At 42.1% G+C, this 24,532-nt stretch overlaps 1 protein-coding gene across 3 annotated transcripts in view; it reads right to left on the bottom strand.

Moving 5' to 3' along the window:
• The window catches only part of LOC143292501 (glucoside xylosyltransferase 2-like), a 49,289-nt gene that overhangs the window by 13,450 nt on the left and 11,307 nt on the right, over positions 1 to 24,532 (bottom strand). For all 3 annotated transcript variants that reach the window (XM_076602846.1, XM_076602845.1, XM_076602844.1), the window contains exons 2-3: positions 16,080 to 16,184; positions 12,822 to 12,996 (exon numbers count right to left, since the gene is read on the bottom strand). In XM_076602846.1, the coding sequence (XP_076458961.1) occupies positions 12,822 to 12,996; positions 16,080 to 16,184 (280 nt within the window). The remainder of the gene's footprint in view (positions 1 to 12,821; positions 12,997 to 16,079; positions 16,185 to 24,532) is intronic.

Raw genomic sequence — 24,532 nt, 5'->3', positions numbered from 1 at the left:
AATATAATGCTGACAGCAGCTAAGTGTGACTATTTCCCCATGAAATCACAAATATTAGCATGAAATCATGATCAAATATTGATGAACTACTGATTTTAGACAGCATGTTAACTTTCTTATCAATCATAATTATGAATTATTTTGATACTATTTTAACATAGCTTTTTATATCCAGTGAGTATGCAGTCTGGCCTTAGGGCGACACCAGGCTGACGGACTCCACACAGATGGACATCCATTGCCCTTCCCTGATAAGAGGCTCTGTCAGGGTGACCGAATATTTTCCCTCACCACATAGAACACCCTTCTATGGATACCAACAAAACCCTGTCTCGCGTGCACCTCGGGGATCAGCTGCATAGCACGAGACATAAATTCAGATCCCCAAAACCCCAAAACAGGCGTGGCAAAAGAGGTGGGAAAAGATCGTGCTTAGGTAGCAGAATGACAAAAGCAGAGCGGCTGTCAAAGAAATTCTTTAGAATCGGCAGTTGGAATTGTTCCAGCGCAAGAATGAGAATCTCAACAATTGAGAAATTGGCATATGATTTTGACATTCTATGTCTCCAAGAGACCAGGACAAGTGCAGACAGACCAATACATTTTGAGAATTTCACAGTCTTTCAAAGGAATGAAGGAAGAGGGGTAGCAATCATACTGAACAAAAACCTAAAAAACAAAGTTTCCACCATAAATCTAGAGAAATGGTGTAGCAACTCATGTGAATTATTGGGGGTTCGTCTTGACAAACCTGACGGAGTTCACAAAAGCATCGTGCTCATCAATGCCTACGTTCACCCAGGAACCTGCACAACAAAAGAGAATTGGGCCTTTTTAGAGGAAATAGAGAACGAACTTGGAGACTCGGTCATTATCTGTGGAGACCTCAATGCAAGATCAAAGTTATGGGACCAGCGGAACACAAACCCACAAGGACTCGCACTTGAAGGAATGATAGGGGAAATTCTTCTTAGCCCTTTAACAACCACATCCCCAACTCGCCTTGGAACAAGACAAGGGGACAGTGACAGTGTGATCGACATCGCTCTAACATCTCCAAAATTCAGAGCAGAAATGAATGCAGAGACACTTCCATACCAAGGCAGCGACCACCTCCCGGTAGCTTTCAGTCTACAGAAACTGTCCGATAAACCCTGTATGAAACTGCGTGATCCATTTCAGTATGAAACCAAAGAGACAACCGTCATCGAAAAATTAAGACGCAGAAGAAACAAAAGAACGGCACTGAACAGGATGCAAACTATTCAGCCCCCATGGTGGAATACCGACACAGAGAGAGCCTGGATAGAAAAACATGCGGCTGTCAAACTTTGGCAAAAAGAAAGAACAAAACCATCTCCGGACAAAGATATTGAAACAAAAATGAAAGAAAAAACTAAACAGTTTGAAGTCATTGCTCAAGAGGCCAAAAATGACAAGTGGAAACAGTTTTGCGAGGCACTCAGTTATGACACAACATTGACAGAGTTCTGGCAATTTTATCGTCGCATGGAAGGGAAAACGTGCACAACAACAACCCCAGACATGTTAGACACTGACGGAACCAAGCTTAAGACAAATGAAGAAAAAGGATCTGCCTTGCTCAAACGTTTCATACAACAGAGTGATCAAAGAAACTTAGATGAGAAAAAGAAATATGTTGAGGAGTTAAACCAAACCCTTATGCAGACTGGACCTGATGATGACTTGACAATGGATGATCTAAACGAGGCAATAGCTAAATGCAAGAAAGAATCGGCTCCTGGCCCAGACAAAGTTCGTTACTCAGACATCAAGGAGCTATCGGAAGAAGACAGAAGCAAACTTTTCAATCTATATCAAAACAGTCTCCACAATGGACAGGTGCCGGAGGACTGGACACACAGCTTCTTAAAACCCATACCAAAACCAGGAAAGGACCATCGTCAGGTAAGCGGCTACCGGATCCTAACCATGCAAAACATTGTTGGAAAGCTCATGGAACGCATGATAGCCAGGAAACTTGCAAGGGATCTTGAACACAGGCACATTCTCCCTTCAAATCAAGGTGGTTACAGAACAGGCAAGTCCACATGGGAAAATGCAGCTGCTTTTGCATATGAGGTGTATGAAGGATTTCAAAGAAAAGAAGAAACACTAGCAGTAGCAATTGACCTTGAAGATGCCTACAATAAAGTCCAGTTTGCGCACCTCATGGAGCTGCTACTAAGGTATGGAGTAAGTTTGACACTGACAAGATGGATAGCAGCAGCGCTTCAGGAAAGAACCGTCGTCCTACGCCTCGGAGATTGGATGTCTGCACCTTCTAAACTATCCATGGGACTGCCACAAGGGTCTCCACTCTCTCCTGTCCTCTACAATGTCTACACGAAGGGCCTTGCAGACTTAAACAACAATGGAATTGCTCGGGTGCTTACCCTTGCGGATGACGGCCTGGTCTTCAAAACTTCAAAAAATGCTCAGGAAAGAACTGAAGCCGTCCAGAAACAACTAAACAATATTGCTCAATGGTGCAAAGACACAGGATCTTCCATCAATCCAGCGAAAGCCCAAATGTTGCTGTGCACCCTCAACAACAAAACCGCGAGCAAATCACCACCTTCTGTGTCATTCGATGGGATTCAAATTGAGAAAACTGAATGCCTACGCTACCTAGGAATACACTTCGACAGGATGCTGACCTTCAGAAAACATACGGAAAACACTGTTCTCAAATGCAAAAAGGGCCTTTCAGTCTTAAAAGCAATGGCAACCAAAGGAATTGAACAACGCCACCTCTTCCTGCTATACCAATCACTCGTCCTCAGTGTGATCGACTACGGACTTGGGCTAACAACACCGTCTCAAAGCAACCTCCTAAAATTAGAAAGAGTCCAAAATAAAGCTATGAGGCTGATCCTTGGAACAACAAAAGACACGCCCACAGAAACCATGCGATACCTGCTTGACCTTCCTTCAGTGCAGGCCAGAAACAAGTTAGAACAGGTCAAGACCTACTTCAAAGCATTAGAAAACCCTCAAAACCCACTGCATGACGCAGTCAAAGAACAAAAAGGCAGCCGTCTAGGACGAGGAAGATCATGGATGGGGCAAGCAGAAGACACAATCCAGCTAGTATGCCGACTTCAAGACCTGAAAGAAACAAAAGAATGGGAGAAAAACCCCGAAAACCTCAACCATCTATTCAACACAGTCATTTCACCCACTCTAGGAAGACATTGTCGGGAATGGCCAGAGGGCAAAACTGATGCGGAAGTGAAGCTGCTTATAGAAGAAAACAGTAAAGAAGAGGACATCATCATATACACAGATGGCTCAGTCACCAAAGACCAGTCTGGCTGGGGATTCACTGCGAAACAAAATGGAAAAACAATTTGGGAAGAGAATGCTGCCTACAAAGTCACAACCTCCAGCCTAACGATGGAAGTTGAAGCCGTGACACATGCCCTCCAGTGGCTATCGTCCTTCCATACGCCCGGAAACCAACATGCCATGATCCTAACCGACTCAATGAACCTCATACAGAAAATTGAAAACGGAATGGGAAGCCCAGAGTGGCATAACGCAATGCGCAACTTTCAGATTAAAAAACTCACATGGTCATACTGCCCGGGACATGCAGGTGTTAAGGGAAATGAGCGAGCTGACAGACTTGCTGGTAACGCAACACCAACGAGCAGCCTACATCTAGGAAAATCGGAAATCCTCAGAAAAGTCAAAGAATACCAAAAAGAACAGGTACAAGGCCATCACACCATTGATCGCCTCAAAGAAATAAAAGCAGAGAGAGGGAGCGGCCGCAAATCTAACATGAAAGGTAGAGCACGATGCTTTGCAAATCAAACAAATATCGGCATCATTTCCAAACCAACATTGCGCAAATTTCTTCAAAACGGAACAGAGTCTCTGTGGGCCTTTCCAAATACAATAGACCGAGCAACACACTAGATGCCACGTTCTTGGCATCAGAGATCTTTTCCCATCCCTCTTGCGGCCAGTCAGTGGCGGCTGTGTGTGTTTGTGTGTATGTGTGGGTCTGTGCTTTTGAGTGCGTTTGTGAATGCGCGAGAGTGAAATTGCACACAAGTGTCAGGAGAGATATGTGTACGTGTGTGTGTGTGTGTGTGAGGGGAGGTGGGAGTGCGGAGGGAGGTGGGGTAGAGGATGAGGTATGTGAGTGTATGCATGCCTACACTGTGGGAGCAACAGGATATTGGAACGTGTGTATATATATATATATATATATATATATATATATATATATATATATATATATATATATATATATATATCTATCTTTGTATGTACGTGTGTGGGGTTGGGGGTGGGAGATATGGGCGTATGTGTGTGTGCTTGTACAAGTAAGTGTTCATCTCTGTGAGTGTGTGTTTGTGTGTGTGTGTGTGCCGTGGAAGCTGCGATACGTAGACTAGAAATAAGTGTGTGGAGGAGGGGGTAGAGGAGGTGCAAGGTAATGTGTGTGTGTGTGTGTGTGTATGTGTGTGTTGGAGCTCATGTACGTTTATATGTATTTGACTGTGCTTTCATATGTGCTTGTACAAGTAAGTGTTCATCTCTGTGAGTGTGTGTTTGTGCGTGTGTGTGTGTGTGTGTGTGTGTGTGCCGTGGAAGCTGCGATACTTAGACTAGAAATGAGTGTGTGGAGGAGGGGGGTAGAGGAGGTGCACGGTAATGCGTGTGTGTGTGTGTGTGTTGGAGCTCATGTACGTTTATATGTATTTGACTGTGCTTTCATATATGTGAAACTGCATGTCTGGTGCATTTCTGTTATGCATGTGTGGGTGTATGTGTGAATGTGTGTCTTCATATTTTACATTTATTTGCTTATTTATCACCATTGTTGTCTTATTTATTTATTTATTTATGTTTTATTATTATCATTTTATTAGTATTACTAATATTATTACTACTACCTTTTTCTATATTATAATTATTATTTATTTATTTATTTATTTATTTATTTATGCAAGCTTATCTATTATTTATTCCCCCGTTGGTTTTTTTTTTTTTTTTTTTTTTCTGTGTGTGTGTGTGTGTGTGTGTGTTCTCAAGGCCTGACTAAGCGCGTTGGGTTACGCTGCTGGTCAGGCATCTGCTTGGCAGATGTGGTGTAGCGTATATGGTTTTGTCCGAACGCAGTGACGCCTCCTTGAGCTACTGAAACTGAAACTGAAACTTTTTATATCCATATTAGTTAATGTGCATGGCTGACCAGATATTACAATATTAGAATATATCCCATACAGCAATCAGTTGTTTGTAAGCAGGCATACAGTATATGTTAAGCTGAGTAAAACAAAGTGTGAGATATATACATGTGGTAAACTGACTGCAGGTTAGTGTGGTTTTCAATCTATTTTCCCCCATGTGAAACAAATACTGAATGCAGCATTATTTATTATGTGGAGCTATTTTCTCAATACTATTTACAAATGTTGGCAGTAACCTAAATAAAATGTTTGTAAGTGGACAGAATACAGATATTATGGGATTCATGCTGACTGTAGCTAAGTGTGACTATTTTCTCATGCAAATAAATATTAACAGTATGATTAGTGTTTGGTAAGCAACTGATTTCAGATAGCATTTTAACTTCACTTCCTGTCATAGTTCTAATTTGATTTTCTTTTGACATAGCTTATCATCCATCATAGGTCTGAGTACAATCAAAGACTTACGTGCCTGATTTCACCTTCAGCCGCCTACCTTCACCTGAAATAAACATTTCCCAGCAGTTTGTTCTTACAGTGTTTGCCAAATGACTTGTCATTATGTACATCAGTGTTTTTTATTTTCATTTTTAAAAAATATATATATAACACTGTTTGATAACTTACACACCGTTGATTAATATCAGTGTGTTTTGATGTTTTCAGTTTAGTTTAACTTGTGTTACTTCATATTGGAGAACTGTTAGTTCAACACAAATATATGCTTACATAATTGATTTCTCCTTCATGGTCTGAATGCAGTTGTAATTTCTTTTCTTCCTTTTCATATCATAGTTTGGAACTGAAAAATGTTGGAATCTGATTGCATCTGCAGTTATATCAGGCACAGTTTATTGGAATGAAGCTGTGCCACTGATGTGGAGAAGAAAAGAACTGTCACAATTGCATGTACAGGATTCTCACACATCAACACTAATGTAAATGAAAGATGCAACAACCTGAGATTGTAAGGATGACTGGATTTCCAAATATCTTTTAGAGCGATACACACTTCTACTTTATTTTCACCCACACATTATGTGCAAGCACACATCACACCACACCACACACAAAAATACCTTGAACACTAATACAAACACTACTGAACACACACACACACACACTACTGAACACACACACACACACACACACACACACACACACACACACACACCACACCACACCACACACAAAAATACTACTGAACACTCACAGTCACACAAACACTACTGAACACACACACACACACACACACACACACACACACACACACACACAAGCCACACTACACACTCACACAAACACTACTGCACACACACACACACACACACACACACACACTCACACAAAACACCCTCACACACACACACACACACACACACACACACACACACACACCACACCACACCACACCACATCACACACAAAAGCACTACTGAACACTCGCACAAACACTACTGAACATACACTACTGAACACACACACACACACAGAGTCATTCCTTCATGTTCTCCTTCATCCACATGCTCACTGTATACAAATATCATGGGATTTATGCAGACTGCAGCTAAGTGTGACTATTTTCTCATCCAAATCACAAATATTAACAGTATGATTGGTGTATGGAAAGCAACTGATTTCAGATAGCATTTTAACTTCCCTACCTATCATACTTATCTGTCTTATTTCAGCTTCAGCTGAAATAAACATTTCCCAGCAGTTTGTTTCTACAGAGTTTGCCAAATGACTTGTAATTATGCATATCAGTGTTTTAATAACACTGATTTATCCTTCATGGTCTGATTGCAATTGTAATTTCTTATCTTTCTTTTCAAACCATTTTGTTTAGAACTGTAAAATTTTGGAATCTGATTATATCTGCAGTTATAACAGGCACAGTTTATTTTATGAAGCTGTGCAACTGATATGGAGAAGAAAAGAACTGTCACAATTGCATGTACAGGATTTTCACATATCAACACTAATGTAAATGAAAGATGCAACAACCAGGTTTGGTTCCAATGTAAAATTCTTCTTAAATAAATTATTACATTTTCTTATATATAGTATACATACACTTTTTGTATCTGACTGTAAACATCAACACATAGAGGACACACACACACACACACACACACACACACACACACACACACACATATATATATATATATATATATATACATACATATATATATATATATATATATATATATATATATATATATATATCTGTGTGTTTAAAACTAGATTTGTTTATTTGTGATTCTGCACACTATGGCTGTGTCTGGTCACCAAGACAGAAAAATACTGTAGCCAAGTGTCTTTTGCATGCCATGTAATGTTTTTGTTATTTCTAGTGTGATAGGAAAAGAATCTTAGAATAAATAAACGAGTTTAAAAAAGAAAGGTGAAATAAATGAAGTAAGTCAAGAGTATAAATTGTTATAGTTCATATTGTCATGTCAGGTCAGGTCATTAGATCTGCTACCTGTAATCCAGTACAACCTGTTCAGGGTCGGGTTGCCGACGACTAAACCGGCACTCCCACCGCTCCCTTCTGGGACTGGTGAGGCGGGTGGCTAGACACCCTTATGGAGATCCATAAAAGGGCGTCGGCTCAGGAGAGCCACCGACGGCCATCTAGCTCCACTGTGCTGTGTGCATGCCACACGCAGTTGGCCCCCGTGGTGTGTCTACCCATGTATGCGAAGTCTGGATCCGGCAGAATCTGCGGAAGAAACCTATCGGTTCAACGGAGAGGAAGGCGGTTACAGCAACGCACTGTGGAGTGCAGAGAGCAAGATGAGACACCAAAAGGATATCTTGGTCATCCACTGCATCCGTGCTCATCCTCCAGTCGTCTCGACTTAGTCTTGCCACTGGAAATTGGTGGACCCGGACGAGAGAGTGAGGTCGACGTTGCGCAACTCCTCTTCACTTTAAACAAACTCATCGCGCAAGTCATCAGTCATCCTAAATGACCTTTCATCCTTCATCATTTCATCACCCCCAAGTCCTGTGGCGACAGGCGAGCGACGAAACGACAGGTGTGGGTACACTGGCAGTCGCAGCCGCAGACCTGCACACAGGCGGCTCAGGCCATAGGGTCGTTCTTCGTCGACAGGAGCAGGATGAAGCTCGGCAGCCGTCTGAGCGTCTGAGCAGCCCTCTTTAGGAATGCACTGCTCACCTCCCTGGCATGAGGAAGGGGCTAGAAAAGGTGCCCTAAAAATTGCCTGCTCCATATCACCCTGGCCAGCATACCGCGGCTGGTGGGGACCCTACATCAGCGGTCGAAACAAAGAGAAAGAAAAGAAAAAAACAAGGATCGTTCCTCTCACCATTGGTGCTTGGAACATAAGGACTCTCCTGGACAGAGATAACGCGGACAGACCCCAAAGGAGAACAGCACTAGTTGCATCCGAACTCGCCAGATACAACATCGACATCGCAGCCTTGAGTGAGACTCGGCTTGCAGGCAAAGGCGAGCTCTGTGAACGGGGATCTGGTTACACCTTCTTCTGGAGTGGACGAGGAAGCGAAGAGCGACGTGAGGCTGGCGTTGGTTTTGCAGTAAAAACAGCACTTGTCAGCAAGCTAGCTGGAATCCCAAAGGGAGTCAACGATAGGCTTATGACCATGAAACTCCCACTGGCATCTGGCCAGAAGCACCTCACCATTGTCAGTGCCTACGCCCCAACCATGACCAACCCGGATGAAGTGAAGGCGAAGTTCTACGAAGACCTTCACTCTGTCATTGCTGCCATCCCTAAAGCAGACAAGCTCATCATTCTTGGGGACTTCAATGCTAGAGTTGGCTCTGACTACATCTCCTGGGATGGAGTGATTGGAAAGCACGGTGTGGGCCACTGGAACCCAAATGGATTGCTTTTGCTTCAGACCTGTGCAGAGCACGAACTGCTGATAACCAACACAGTTTTCTGCCTCCCTACCCGTAACAGGACGTCATGGATGCACCCTCGCTCAAAGCATTGGCATCTCATCGATTATGTCATCGTCAGGAAAAGGGATAGGCAAGATGTACGTGTAACAAAGACTATGTGCGGCGCCGAGTGTTGGACAGACCATCGCCTTGTAGTCTCAAAGCTGAATATTCGAATCCAGCCCAAGAGAAGCCCCCAAGGCCAGAAGGCTCCAAAATGGCTCAACATCACTAAGCTGAAAAACATCACCATCAAACAGTCCCTTGTGGAGCTGCTGGAAGATCGTCTGGAATCCGCCTCTCTGGACAACCAGAATGTGGAGTCTGATTGGAGGACCCTGCGTGAGCTGATCTATAGTACAGCTTCAGAGACCCTGGGACCCATGACCAGAAAGCACAAAGACTGGTTTGATGAAAACTGTGATGAAATCAAGCAGCTTCTGGATGAGAAACGCCGTCTGCATCAAGCCCACCTGAGCAACCCAAAGTCCACATCAAAAAAGGATGCGTACAATGCCATCCGCAGGACTGTTCAGCAAAAGTTATGCCAGATGCAGGATAAGTGGCTGAGTGACAAAGCTGATGAGATCCAGGGATTTGCTGACAGGCACGATATGAAGAGGTTCTATGATGCCTTAAAAGAAGTCTACGGCCCCACATCTTCAGGATCATCCCCCCTCCTCAGTGCAGATGGGAATACCTTGATCACCGAGAAGGAGAACATTCTCGAACGCTGGGCTGAGCACTTCAACAGTGTCTTAAATCGCCCTTCCTCCATAAACGATGAATCCATAGACCGTCTCCCACAAGTCCCCACCAACGAAGCACTGGACGATCCGCCAACACTTCTTGAGACCCAGAAAGCAATCCGTCTGCTATCCAGCGGCAAAGCACCTGGCTCAGACTCCATACCAGCAGAGGTCTACAAGGATGGAGGCACTGTGCTGACTGAGAAGCTCCATCAGCTGTACTCACTCATGTGGAAAGAAGAGACGATCCCCCAGGATTTCAAAGATGCATCTATCATTCACTTGTACAAGCGAAAGGGGAACCGGCAAGCCTGTGATAACCATCGGGGCATTTCCTTGCTGTCCATCGCAGGCAAGATACTTGCCAGGATCCTACTAAACCGCCTCACAGCACACCTTGACCAAGGTCATCTGCCTGAGAGCCAATGTGGATTCCGAAAAGAGCGCGGGACCACCGACATGGTGTTTGCTGCAAGGCAGCTGCAAGAGAAATGTCAGGAGCAAAATGCTGATCTGTTCTCCACCTATGTCGACCTCACTAAGGCCATCGACACCGTGAGTAGAGAGGGACTGTGGAAGATCATGGCCAAGTACGGATGCCCTCAGAAATTTATTTCCTTGGTCAGCCAATTCCATGAAGGCATGCAGGCTCGAGTCCAGGACAATGGCCAAACATCTGCTCCTTTTCCTGTCACAAATGGTGTCAAGCAAGGCTGCGTCCTGGCTCCAACGCTGTTCAGCCTCATGTTCTCTGCAATGCTTACTGATGCCTTCAGAGATGGCGATGTTGGAATCGGCCTAAAGTACCGGACAGATGGCAAGCTGTTTAACCTCAGAAGGCTTCAAGCAAAAACGAAGGTCATGACAGACATCATCAGAGACTTTTTGTTTGCTGATGATTGTGCCCTCAACGCTGGATCTGAAGCTGACATGCAACTCAGTGTCGACAAGTTTGCCACTGCCAGCAGGAGCTTCGGCCTTACCATCAGCACGAGGAAAACTGAAGTTCTCCATCAGCCAGCCCCAGGGAAACCCTACGTTGAGCCCAACATCACAGTCAACGGTCAGAGACTCAGTACAGTGGAGCGGTTCACATACCTTGGCAGCACACTGTCACGAAATGCGATCATCGACGATGAAGTGAACGTCAGGATTGCAAGAGCAAGCGCAACTTTTGGTAGACTCAATGCAAATGTCTGGAACAGAAGAGGCATTAGTCTTGAGACCAAGCTAAAGGTCTACAGAGCAGTAGTTATCCCCACACTACTGTACGGCTGCGAAACTTGGACAGTGTACCAACGACATGCCAAGAAGCTGAACCATTTCCACACAACATGCCTCAGGAAGCTACTGAACATCAAGTGGCAAGACAAGACCCCAGACACAGAGGTGCTTGCAAAAGCTACCCTTCCCAGCATCTTCACCATCCTGATGCATTCCCAGCTTCGCTGGGCTGGACACGTGGCGCGCATACCAGACCATCGGCTGCCGAAAAGGCTCTTCTATGGCGAGCTGCAACAAGGGAAGAGATCACATGGAGGTCAAACGAAGCGCTTCAGAGATACTCTGAAAGTCTCTCTGAAAGCGTTTGATATCAACCCTGACTCCTGGGAGGAATCTGCAGTGGACCGTGACAGATGGCGCGCTGCTATGCACAAAGGCGCCAAGTTGTGCGAGGCCAACAGGACTGCAGCAGCTGTTGAGAAGAGGCAGGCCAGAAAGTCACGGGCAAACAAGCTCCCTGACAATGATATACCTGTCTTTGTCTGCCCCAACTGTCAGCGAACATTTCGTGCACAGATTGGACTATTCAGCCATCTGCGCACACACAGATAGATTCATGAGCATCCTTCCCCCCACCCCACCACCGCCCTCCCCCCATCCCCCATCTGGATGACAACGATGGTCATCATTGATCTCGATGGACACACCACCACCACCACAATGCAGAACATACTCACTGAAGGAAAGGGTCAGTGAAAACTGAATGGCAAAGAAGCAAAATAGTGATAAAATTAGAACAGGTCAACAATTTAGTAGTAAACGAATAAAATGAAATAATGAATAAATGCAGTTTCATGTTTATGAATAAAATGTTAATGACTTATACATGAAGTGAATAAAATGAAATCAGTGAATACATGCAAATGAATATGTAAGTATGAATTATGATAAATTTATCCTGTTTATCTAACTGCATGAATGAATAGACAAGCAAAATGGCATGCTAAACAACACAGATTTTATTTCATTACATTGTTTGAGACAGTTAACAGATGAGAGATCATTTGATTGATGTAACAATTAATATAGTGACTGGTGAGTGACTGAATGATTGAACAAATGATTGATTTTACAATGAATATCAATATCATGCATGGAAAAGTGACTGAATAATAACTAATAAACAGATATACTGGATAGAGTGTGCGATGAATAAATTCAAGGAAACGTGGTGATGTGTTTGAAAAAACGTCAAAAGAAAATAAAGAAACAAACAGTATAAAACAACAAAAGCATGTTATATTTAAATGTTGCCCCATTTCAAATGTAAAAAAAAAAAAAAGCAAAAAAAAAAAGCAACAACATCATCAAAAACAACAACAAAAAACGAAGTTTTTTGTTTTCTTCCTCGGAAAAAGTGGGGGGTATTTTCATGGCAACAGTCAACCATAATTTCCTCTTCAGTATCAACAATAAATTATCGTCAGGGCGACACTGACAGCACGTGACTTTCCAAATATGGAGCGTGATGCGTGATGCCTGGGGAGATTTGTCGCGCGTGTGCGAGCGACACGCCTCGCTACAAGTTTCAAGTATCGGCGCGACAATGTAGCGATGCATCAAAAAATGATGCGCGGCCGTCGCTGACGCCCCGTGGGCGACGGGCCTTACCTTTCGGGCGAACCCTGCCTGTAGATGTTTCTCAGAGAAGATGTGGAAGACCAAGGACCCCTCACTGGTCAGGGCAGCTGCGGATTTGAGCATGGTCAGTGTCTCACGTGTCCTGTCGCCGCATGCAACCACCACCAAGTGCATCCTGGGCAGGGAAGAGGCTTTCGCTCCTGCCCTGTGAAAAAAGTGTCTGCGTGTCTGATAGGTGAGGAACACACACACACACACACACACACACACACACGTGCATACATACATACTCAGCTGAGATAAGATATTAACGACTGGCTCACTGCACGCTCGCACTGATTATACACGCATACGCATATGCGCGCATAGACATGCACACGCATACAAGTTTTGTTGTTGTTGTTGAACACAAGGTGGATGAAGGGTAGTGAACCCTGAGAACAGAGAAACTGAGCCTTGTTCTGCGGGCGAAACACATAGTGAGTGCACACCCTTACTGGTCAACGTATATTTGTATCGTTCTCTCAGCCACAGTGAAACTGCCGCTGTGGACACCACGTGGCGGGTATGGCACCTTTACAGTTATTGAACAGAACTTAAACTCAACTTCAGTTCACTTCTCAGTGACAGAATAATCAAAATGTGATTATGGTCACTATACGGTAGGAAGGAAGGAAGGAAGAAAGGAAGATATACCAATAATAAGGAATGAAGAGCTATGGTACATCGATAAAAACTAAAAGAGAACAACCCTGAGAACAGAGGAAAACGTGGAGGAAGAACTTTGTTCAGCGAGTGACATGCATACATTAGTGAGTCCACACCGCTTCAATGCTCAGTGGATCTGAATATTGTTCCCTCATGGGAAACTCGTGCTGTGACACTGCATGGCCTGCACTGCACCTTCACAGCGGTGTTCACTGAGTCACCCAATCTACACATCCGTGTTCCTCATTTCTCAAAGATGTCTGTCTCCTTGAAACTGGGTGTTTTGGAAAACACAAAATTGATCGACAATGACTGGACAGAGAGAGGGAGGTCTGAGGGGGTTTGGGGGAGTATCACTATCAGTGGATGCATAGATGAAAGGTGATTGATATAATATGATATATATATATAAATATATATATATATATATATAATTTACATACTCACAATTAGGCATCCAAAACACTTTTATAGCAAACTATGACTATATATCCATGTATATGTATCATAGACATAATAATTATACCCCTCCCCAACACTACAAATGAAAAAATGTTGATCTATGGAGGGACGGTAGGAACTTATTGTTTCAAAATGACCTGGAATGAACTGCTTATGTTGATCTATGGAGGGAGGGTAGGAATTTATTGTTTCAAAGTGACCTGCTTATGTTGATCTCACAGTTCAGGTATTCCAGTCACCATCTCTTTCGCTCAGTGGCGCCTTCTGTCTGACAGAGGGATAATGTGACCCTGTGGCTGTTTATGGAAAAAAAAAGTTTGACAAAAAAGTTTCCTTTATGCACGTCACTTACACACCCAGTTCACATTTATATATGTTACTGGTTGCCTGGTTCATCATCTCATCACACCTGAATGTGACGAAATCAGTGAATCACTGTTAAATTCAGTGTTTTCTTTCTTTCTTTCTTTCATTTTATTTTTAATTATATTATTATTATTTAGTTAGTTATTTATTTAGTTGGGTTTTTTTTTGTTTTTTTTTGGGGGGGGGGGGGGGGTATTTTTTGTACGCTTATAGTTGACTTCATCAAGTTTTTGCGCCTTATACATATTATTATTATTAGTAGGTAGTTCTTTTTTTTATGTATTTATCCTTTTTTTCTTCTTTATTTTTCTCAAGGCCTGACTAAGCGCGTTGGGTTACGCTGCTGGTGTAGCGTATATGGATTTGTCCGAACGCAGTGACGCCTCCTTGAGCTACTGAAACTGAAACTGTTGTTGTTGTTGTTGATTTTTCATTTTATTTTATCAGTGTCCGAAGAATTGTTCAGTGTTTAGCCATAATTGTTTTCCTCCACTATCATGTTGTTCCATATAAGAGTTTGGACAACAAGCGGAAGTTAGAATCAGCTTTTTTTTCTTTTTAAGGTTCAAGGCTTCAGAACTCATCACTATCCCTGTGTCAGTGCTCGTTTGTCTGACAATGCTAAGGTTATGACACAGCAGAGCTGACTACTCATGCTGTACTCACGCTTCATGAGGGAGCACGAAGTGACATAGTGTGAAACACATTTGGAAAACATAGAAGAGATACTGGAGGTGCATTGAATTTCTCTATACTTGCTGTTGGCGCTTTAGAACGTCAGAGGTGTATGGCTGGGATAGGATTCATGTGTGGATTTGGTCTATGAAAAAAAAGGAAAAAAAAAAAAGAAAAAAAAGTTTGACGGCAAAACCAGTACTGAGAAATCTGTGGTTTGTCTCTTTTCTGTTTCCAGAAATGCAACTTGCACGACTCTCTGACCAGAGCTTCAAAGACTGCTATAGGCAGTGTGACATATGCTGGGGCCCTACAAGAAATTGTCCCATTTTCTGTAAGTTAAGTTATCTTGGTATGTGACGTTTATATTAGATACACAGATGGCATACGATAGAGATTTTGGGGTCAAGGATTGGCATTCGATTAAATAGGAAAGGCAGCATTGCACATGTGTAGACTTGGTTCATATATTGTCATTTTAAGTATGTCACTGTGTAGAATGTCATAGGGCACACTTGTATCAGTCGAGAACACGTCGATGAGGAAGATCCGGAAGTGGAGCACATGGGAAGTAGGCGGTGTGATAATAGCACTAAATTTTGAGGGGTGTCTTAGATTGTGATGTTTCCATTAAGATACCACTAAATTTCAATGTCTTAAATTGTGAAGTTTCTCCCCTGGAGATAAAGACTACCGCTAAATTTTAAGGGGTGTCTCAATCAGGACTCGAAATTCAACAGAAGCCATAAATGTGAAAGTGATGAAAAACTTTAGGATACAAGCCGAAAAATCTCAACTGATATCCGTGCGAAGACGTACCAAATGATTTAGAGATTCAGTGAGACGTCAGTTCTTGCATTCCTCACTCTACCCTTTAAATTGATTGATTTTGCTGCTTTAAAAGCAAATATTTTCGATCATCAGCAAACCAATGTATTATCTGCTTTAATCAGACATGTGATCGTTACTTCTACTGAAATGTTTTAAATGATTTCAAAAGCGTTTCACATGTCAGAATTCCTCTTAAACAACTGTAAAGGTGGAAAATGAAAATTGTACTTGAGAAAGCTGTATTACCTTTGAAAGCGGGGTTTGAGGCCACCTTGCTGTTCTGTGGCCCCGTCCTCTTCGAGATCCTTTTGCTGTTCTCCAGATTCTTCCTCTGTATACTCAGTTTTTTTTCTGCCCAAATACACACACTTTCATTTCACAAAACACAGTGTGCGTGTGTGTTTGCGCAAGTGTGCACGTCAGTGTATTATGTGCATCCACATCTTTGAGCATTGTGCGCGTTCGCGCACATGTATGTGTGTGCGTGCGTGTGTGCGTGTGCGTGTGTCCTATTTGGATGAGCACACGTGTGCTCGAGAGTGAGTGCGCGGTGATATATATATATATATATATATATATATATATATATAGAGAGAGAGAGAGAGAGAGAGAGAGAGAGAGAGAGAGATGCTCTCAAAATGTCCTTTAATTAATGTAAGAATGTCAAAAGTTTCACAATTTGCATGCCACAAGACGTTTTGTTTTGTTTTTTTAAATGACTAAACTTCAGTACATATTCGCTGTGATGCAAATATATTTGCCTGTTTAGATCGTAATTCGTGAACATTTTGTTCAGAGTGATGAGGCCTTTGCACAAAGCATTTTGCAAATTAAATTCAGAATCATCATTCTCTTTCTTTCCATAATGTGTTCTCGCAGACTATCGACAAGATCCCCATCATGGATTTCTGCCCGAGAAATCGCACTGTCCCCGACTCTTGAATCACGGATTGGGGCTTACAGGTTAGTGGTGCGTTCTGATGCGGTTGTTTTGGGGGTGTTACTGGCCATGAATATGAATAAAATGGATATATATATATATATATATATATATATATATATATATATATATATATATGTAGGTTGTACATATATATATATATATATATATATATATATATATATATATATATATATATATATATATGTGTGTGTGTGTGTGTGTGTAAGGCCTTCACACTGAGTATGAAACACAACAGCTTTTCCCCGAAAACGGAGTATGGCTATATGGTAGAGGTACAATCGGTCATACACGTGAAAATCCACTGGCGTACATACGAGTGACGTGGGAGTTGCAGCCCACGAACGAAGAAGAAGGAGAAGAAGAAGAAGAAACATAACAGCCTTTCTATATAACAGAAAATTTGATATTTGATAGATTGATATTTCGGATGAAAGCGATCCGTATAAAAAGTATTTCCCGTGGTAAACACAGACATAGGTACCATTACATGACAATTTTCCAGCTCCTGATATGTACGCGCGTGCGTGAATGTAAGTTCCATATTAATCAGAACGAGTTTCCATTTCAATAAAAAGGAGAACACAACAAAAATTATATAATGAGTGTTATGTGTAAGTAATTATGTAAGATAACAAGTGCTGAAGGTTTCTGAAGAAGAAATAAAAATGTAACAGTAAAATGACCGTGGAAACATTTGTTGCCTTACAGTTTGTTCCCTTCCTGTTAATGTATTGTCATTATAACTGGAAATGCGTGGACAGAACGGGGGGTGTGAACGAGAGAGAGAGAAAATTAGTTTGTTTCAGATTACCACGCACGCGCGTGCGCGCGCGTGCGGACACACACACACACACACACACACACACACACACACACACAGGGGTGGTGCGCAGAAGAAGCGAACAAGAAGAGGAAAAAGAAGAAGAAGAAAATACTGAATGGTCTCGTTTCTTTGCTTTGAGAACTGCTTCTTTTACAGCTTATGGTGGATCATTTGGGACAAATAGGAAAAGCATTGCCACGGTCTGGTCTAGACAAGGCAAGACGAGACAAGACAAGACAAGAGGAAAAAATCTTTATTCTTGGGATAACAGACAGTTACTGGTGAGCTTTTCTCATTCAGTACCCGCCGTGCACTGAATAGGGTCTACACTACACAAAACTAAATGTTAAAAGCATAAGGGTGGTGGTCATAGAAAACATCTATAATGATTATTAAAAATGTAATAAAAAAAACCCAACAACAACAAAAAACAAAAAAGAAACATACACAAAATGAATATTAGAATAGTGCTGTTGAGTTGAGAAGGAAGGAGAGAAGAAGCGGGGACAGTAGCGGGCTGGCAGGTAGGAAGGGAAAGAGAGGTGATGTGGGATGGGGGGGGGGGGGGGGGGGGGGGGGGGGGGGGGGGGGGAAGGGGGGGTAAGGGGAGGGGGCTGAACAAATTAGCAATCGATCGATACATATGTGTACACACAACACAGACACAGATACACACACCCACACCCACCCACACACACACACACACACACACACACACAGGTAACCACACACACACAGGGGCAACCACACACACACACTCCCTCTCTTCGTTGTCATGCACGCACATCACAGTCAAGTAATCAGTCTGGAAGTACATGGTATGAGGGCTGGGCCTTAATCATAGTAATGGGTAAATGGGAGATATGTTTTCAGGTCTGACCTGAAAGACTCTAAGAACTGACTCTGTCGGAGAGAGTATCGCAGAGAGTTCCAGAGCTCAGCTGCTGAGAAAAAAACAAAGCCTCGACGGCCATGCTGTCTGCGTGTGAAAGTAGGAAGCTGTTCGGCGAGTCACAAAAGTCGTCTGCTAAGCTGGCCCAACGAAGATTGTAGCCAACCCGGCTACACACACACATACACACACATACACACACACACACATACATATATATATATATATATATATATATATATATATATATATATATATATACATACAAGCACGTGCACAGAGCTCTCCTGACACATGTGTACACTGACACACTCGCAGTTGATCATTATCTATGGTTATGTTCTTTTTTTCTTTTCTTTTTAATGTACTCTTTTATTGCTGATATGTAACCGGCAAAAGTCAGAAAATTGGTGTTGACATTATATTTTTGTTTGAATTCTTCGTAAGAAATAAAACGTCCATTCTCAAGCAAAAAATGTGCAGTACAGTATATACCTTTATCTATCCATGTTTTCCCCCGAATAAATGTTTTCCCTATTTGTATTCTTCGATTATAAAATGCTGGTTCTGCCAGAAGCTCAACAGAATTATTACAATCTATTTTATAGAAAAATTCTTTGTATGCATTAATTACATCTGTCCAAAATGTATATGTTCGAGAGAAAGATAATGTTATTTCTGTCCCGTATTTCTGGATATCATTCAGCACAGGAAAATTAGCGATTGCAATGTTTTTCCATTTATGATACGTTTTATATTTACCCACTTTCCGTATCCAAGTCAATTTTAGAGATGATGCATAGGTTTTTAATTCCGGTAATCCCAGACCACCATTTCTGATACTCTTATGCGCAGTTTATCCGGGCTAATAATTCTATCATTCTTTTTGTTCCATACAAAACTGTAACAGTGATTTTGTAAAATGTGAAAAAAATTGTCAGGTGAGCTAGGCAGTAAAATCCACAAATGAGTCAACTTAGACAAAATCAATGATTTTAGAGCAGCTATTAATTAGAATAGCAACCCCTCTTGCGTTAGATGCGTGACTTGCGTAGAAAGCTTGATATCCCCTCTCAGAAAGAATAGAACGTTCCATTTTTTTTTTTTCAAAATGTGTATCTTGCAAAAAATAGATCGTCGAATATTGTTGTTGTTGTTTTTTTGTTTGTTTGTTTGTTTGTTTTGTTCTGTTTTGGTTTGGTTTTAGTATTGAAACACATCTCTTCTTTTTTGGCTATTATTCAGGCCCTGACAATTAACTGAAACAATTGATAAAGAACTATCCATATTTCATAAAACAATCAGTACATTGATCAAACAACCCACTAGGTCCTTCAACTGAACCGACGACAAAGAGTATATGCTTATCACAAGAATATCTTTGACACAAATTTTCAAATAGATCCAGCAAACATTCAAACATGCATACAACAACATCTGATCTAAACATCAACATATAGTTACATTTAAACATACAAGGTCTGACAATATACTTTACTTGCTCGCGAATGAAAAGTGCCTTTCGTAGCAATTATCATTATACTTTTCAGAGATCTTTTCTCACCCCTCTTGCGGCCAATCAGTGGCAGCCTTTGTTTGTGTGTGTGTGTGTGTGTGTGTGTGTGTGTGTGTGTGTGTGTGTGTGCGCGCGCGCGCGCGCGCGCGCGGTGCGTGTGGTTGCATGCTAGCCGTGTAAATTACTTTCAAACTTTTCCTGTGTCGGGCCTGTTTTATAACATTGTACAACGATATACAGATGTACAGTTCTTGCAGCGCGAAACGAGGGTCCCTTCTTTTTCTCTTTCAGCTGTCACGCTCGGCCGCAGCGGGAGGGAAGGGAACTGGTGAGTAAACAAACTTGACAAGCTTGGCAAGGCCGAGCTAAACTATCCTTGCAACAGCGGTAGAAACGCTGTAGAAAATCTCCACTTGACTTCAGTGCTTGAATATGTCTATATTTTTCAAGAAATTGATGTCCATAGGTAAAGGTTCAAAGCTTTATTATGACATACTTATAGACAATGGTGTCCATCTACAGTGTTGTTCAAAATGGGATGAAAAACTCAACATTGTTCATGACTGTAGAAAATGTTTTTTTGTACTTTAGTAAGATTCCGGATGTTAAACTGAAATGGTTTCAGATAAGAATTGTGCACAGATGCCTTGGGACAAATGTTATGCTTAAAGAGATGGGTGTACTTAACAACGATCTATGTAGTTTTTGCAAAATAGTATTAGACACATGTTTTGGCAGTGTACAGCCATCCAATGTATCTGGCAAAGATTAATGGATTTGATTAACGAAAGATGCCCAAATGCTCAAAATTTGCAGTTAACAGAATCATTAGTCATACTTAGACATGACAAAAATATAGTCACTGATCCCACTGATTCCTTAGACTGCACCCGGCGACCTTATATTTGATCTTGATTCATCGATCTTTGCCAGCATGTTCTTGTGGTTGTGTTATTATTATTATTATTGTTGTTATTATCATTATCATTATTATATTATTACTTCTTTGTGTGTGTGTGTGTGTGTGTGTGTGTGTGTGTGTGTGTGTGTGTGTGTGTGTGTGTGTGTGTGTGTGTGTGTGGTTGGTTTTGTCCTCATCTTATTCTTTCTATCACAGTTTGTGAATTTTCTATAGTTACTAGTGTATGTGTATGTGTGTTTAATGATGTAATATTGAATAAAAATGTTTGAGAAAAAACAAAAAACAAAAAAACAACAACTCTGAAAATCTCTGATGCCAGGAACGTGGCGTCTAGCGTGTTGCCCAGACTATTGTATTTGGAAAAGCCCACATAGACTATTCCGTTTTGAAGAAATCTGCGCAATGTTGGTTTGGAAATGATGCCGATGTTCGTTTGATTTGCAAAGCATCGTGCTCTACCTTTCATGCTAGACTTGCGGCCGCTTCCTCTCTCTACCTTTATTTCTTTGAAGCGATCGATGTTGTGATGGCCTTGTACCTGTTCTTTTGGGTATTCTTTGACGTTTCTGAGGATTTCCGATTTTCCTAGATGTAGGCCGCTCGTTGTTGTTGTGTTACCAGCAAGTCTGTCAGCTCACTCATTTCCCTTAACACCTACATGTCCCGGGCAGTATGACCATGTATGCTTTTTAATCTGGAAGTTGCACATTGTCTCATGCCACTCTAGGCTTCCCATTCCACTTTCACTTTTCTGTATGAGGTTCATTGAGTCCGTTAGAATCATGGCATGTAGGTTTCCAGGCATATGGATAGATGATGGCTTCTGGAGAGCATGTGTCACAGCTTCAACTTCCATCGTTAGGTTGGAGTTTGTGACTTTGCAGATAGCATTCTCTTCCCCAGATGTTTTTCCATTTTGTTTCGCAGTGAATCCCCAACCGGATTGGCCTTTGGTGACTGAGCCATCTGTGTATATGATGATGTCCTCATCTTTACTGTTTTCGTCTATGAGTAGGTTCACTTCTGCATCAGTTTTGCCCTCTAGCCATGTCTTATAGAGTGTGTGAAATGGTAGTGTTGAATAGATGATTGAGGTTTTCTTTCAGGTCTTGTATCGACATACTAGCTGGATTGTCTTCTGCTTGCCCCATCCATGATCTTCCTCGTCCTAGACGGCCGCCTTTTGGTTCCTTGACTGCATCATGCAGTGGGTTTTGAGGGTTTTGTAATGCTCTGAAGTATGTCTTAACCTGATCTAACTTGTTTCTGGCCTGCATGGAAGGAAGGTCTAGCAGGAATCGCATGGTTTCCGTAGGCGTGTCTTTTGTTGTTCCAGGGATCAGCCTCATAGCTTCATTTTGAAATCTATCTAATTTTAGGAGGCTGCTTTGAGACGGTGTTGTTAGCCCAAGTCCATGGACGATCATACTGAGAACGAGTGATTGATATAGCAGGAAGAGGTAGCGTTGTTCGATACCTTTGGTTGTCATTGCCTTTAAGACTGAAAGACCCTTTTTGCATTTGAGAACAGTATTTTCCGTATGTTTTCTGAAGGTCAGCATCCTGTCGAACTGTATTCCTAGGTCGTGTAGGCATTCGGTTTTCTCATATGCTTTTCACAGACATGTATGCGCACTGCTTGTATGGTCGTCCATTCGTGTCAGAAGTTGCGCGCGGTCAAAAACGCAATTTTTCCAAATTAATTTTCGGTCATTTTCCCCCATCGTAAATCTGTAGACTTTATACAGTGGCATTACACATACAAAAAAGCTACTTAATCATGCAAAACAACAACAACAACAAAAACAAAACAAAAAACAACAACAACAACAACAACAACAAAAACCCAACAAACAAACAAAAACCATAAAAACCAAAAACAACAACAACAAAATACTTAGAAAGGAATTAGCTTGCAGAAAATTTATATTCTTACTGGACTAACGCCGTAGAGCAAACGCAGCCTATGGGCTCAGTAACGGGGCAGACTCACTGAGGAAAGACAGCCGTTTAAGGAATGGGGGTGACGGAGAGTGGAAGGATGACTGGTGGAACGGAGACGGTACAACGGACGGCGTGGGGACGGAGATGAGAAGAGGGTAGGTGGGTGAAGGGACAGGGGAGAGAAGGGGGACAGTGAGGGTGGTGTAAATGACACTGCCGGCACACATTAACACCCTCCCCGGCTTTGAAAATGTTCGGTTTTATACATGGCAAGTACAATCCACACAATAAGCGAAGTCAGCTAAATGTTTGTAAAGAAATACATGTATGGATGGTATGGTGATAGCAAAACAAAGCGTTATCCACAAGGTTCTATTCTTTTCGTGCTGTATGCGGCTCCTGTGTCGGATGTCATCAGTCATCATGCGATTTCGCATGAGAGCTTTGCTGATGACACTCAACTTCATCAGTCGGCTTCCATAGCTGAATTTGATGCACTGGTGACTCAAACACGGGAGTGTATTGCTGACCTAAAGGACTGGATGACTCTCAATAAGCTGCAACTAATTGACTATAAGACGGAATTTATGATAGCCTGTCCAAAGAAGTTTCCTCAACATCCTTTCTTTTCTGACTCTGTTCTGATCAATAGCACACCTGTTTCACTTTCTCCTTCTGTTCGAAGTCTTGGTGTAATCCTAGACTAGTGTCTTTCCTTCCAACAGCACATTTCAAATTTCTGCAAAGTTGCCTGTCTGGATCTGCGTTGAATCAGTTCTGTCCGCCACTATCTCGCAACCAATGCAACCAAGGCACTTGTATGCGCTCTGGTTCTCTCAAGATTGGATTCCGGCAGTTCGTGTTTGGCTGGCCTTCCAAAAAAAATATCTGTTAGACATACTTCAGCGAATTCAGAATTCAGTTTCTAAATTCGACCTTGTTTCTCCTCTCCTTCAGTCTCTCCACTGGTTGCCCGTTTCTAATCGAATAGAATATCAGCTATAGCCCCAGACAGCAGAGCCAAATGGGCCCCACATGGGTCCCACATGGTTAACCAGATGGGACCCATTTGGGCTGACCATGTGGGCCCCAGTAAGATTCGCAACGGGGTTTCCAAGTGGGACCCACATGGGTTTCTGCTGGGATCCCAGTGGGCAATCCCATATCTGTGATGGGCAGCCCATCAAAATCCCATCTCAGATGGGCTTACCACATGAAAACCATATGGGGTCTGGTGGTATTTTGATGGGCTGTCCCATGTCCCAAGTGGTATTTTGATGGGCTGTCCCATGTGGCATTTTTGATGGGATGTCCCATGTGATATTTTGATGGGCTGTCCCATGCCCCAAGGGGTATTTTGATGGGCTGTCCCATGTCCCTATGGTATTTTGGTATTGATTATCATCACACACACACACACACACACACACATTTTTTAAAAAAACAACAACAGGAGTTTTATTTGAATAAGAGGACATCACATAGTGAAAATCATTTTCACAAATACATGGTCACTGATATTTTTACAATTTCACTCCATGACATTTTACATAATTTATATCTGCTTCATCAGCAACATCAAATGTAGTTCAAACACCTCGAATGCCAAATCATAAAGCTAACCATTAGGCAAACATC

This window comes from Babylonia areolata, chromosome 18 (assembly GCF_041734735.1).
Source record: "Babylonia areolata isolate BAREFJ2019XMU chromosome 18, ASM4173473v1, whole genome shotgun sequence".
In the NCBI taxonomy this organism is placed as follows: Eukaryota; Metazoa; Mollusca; class Gastropoda; order Neogastropoda; family Buccinidae; genus Babylonia; species Babylonia areolata.
Note: the sequence above shows the minus strand (reverse complement) of the source record. Positions and strands in the feature narration are given on the sequence as shown.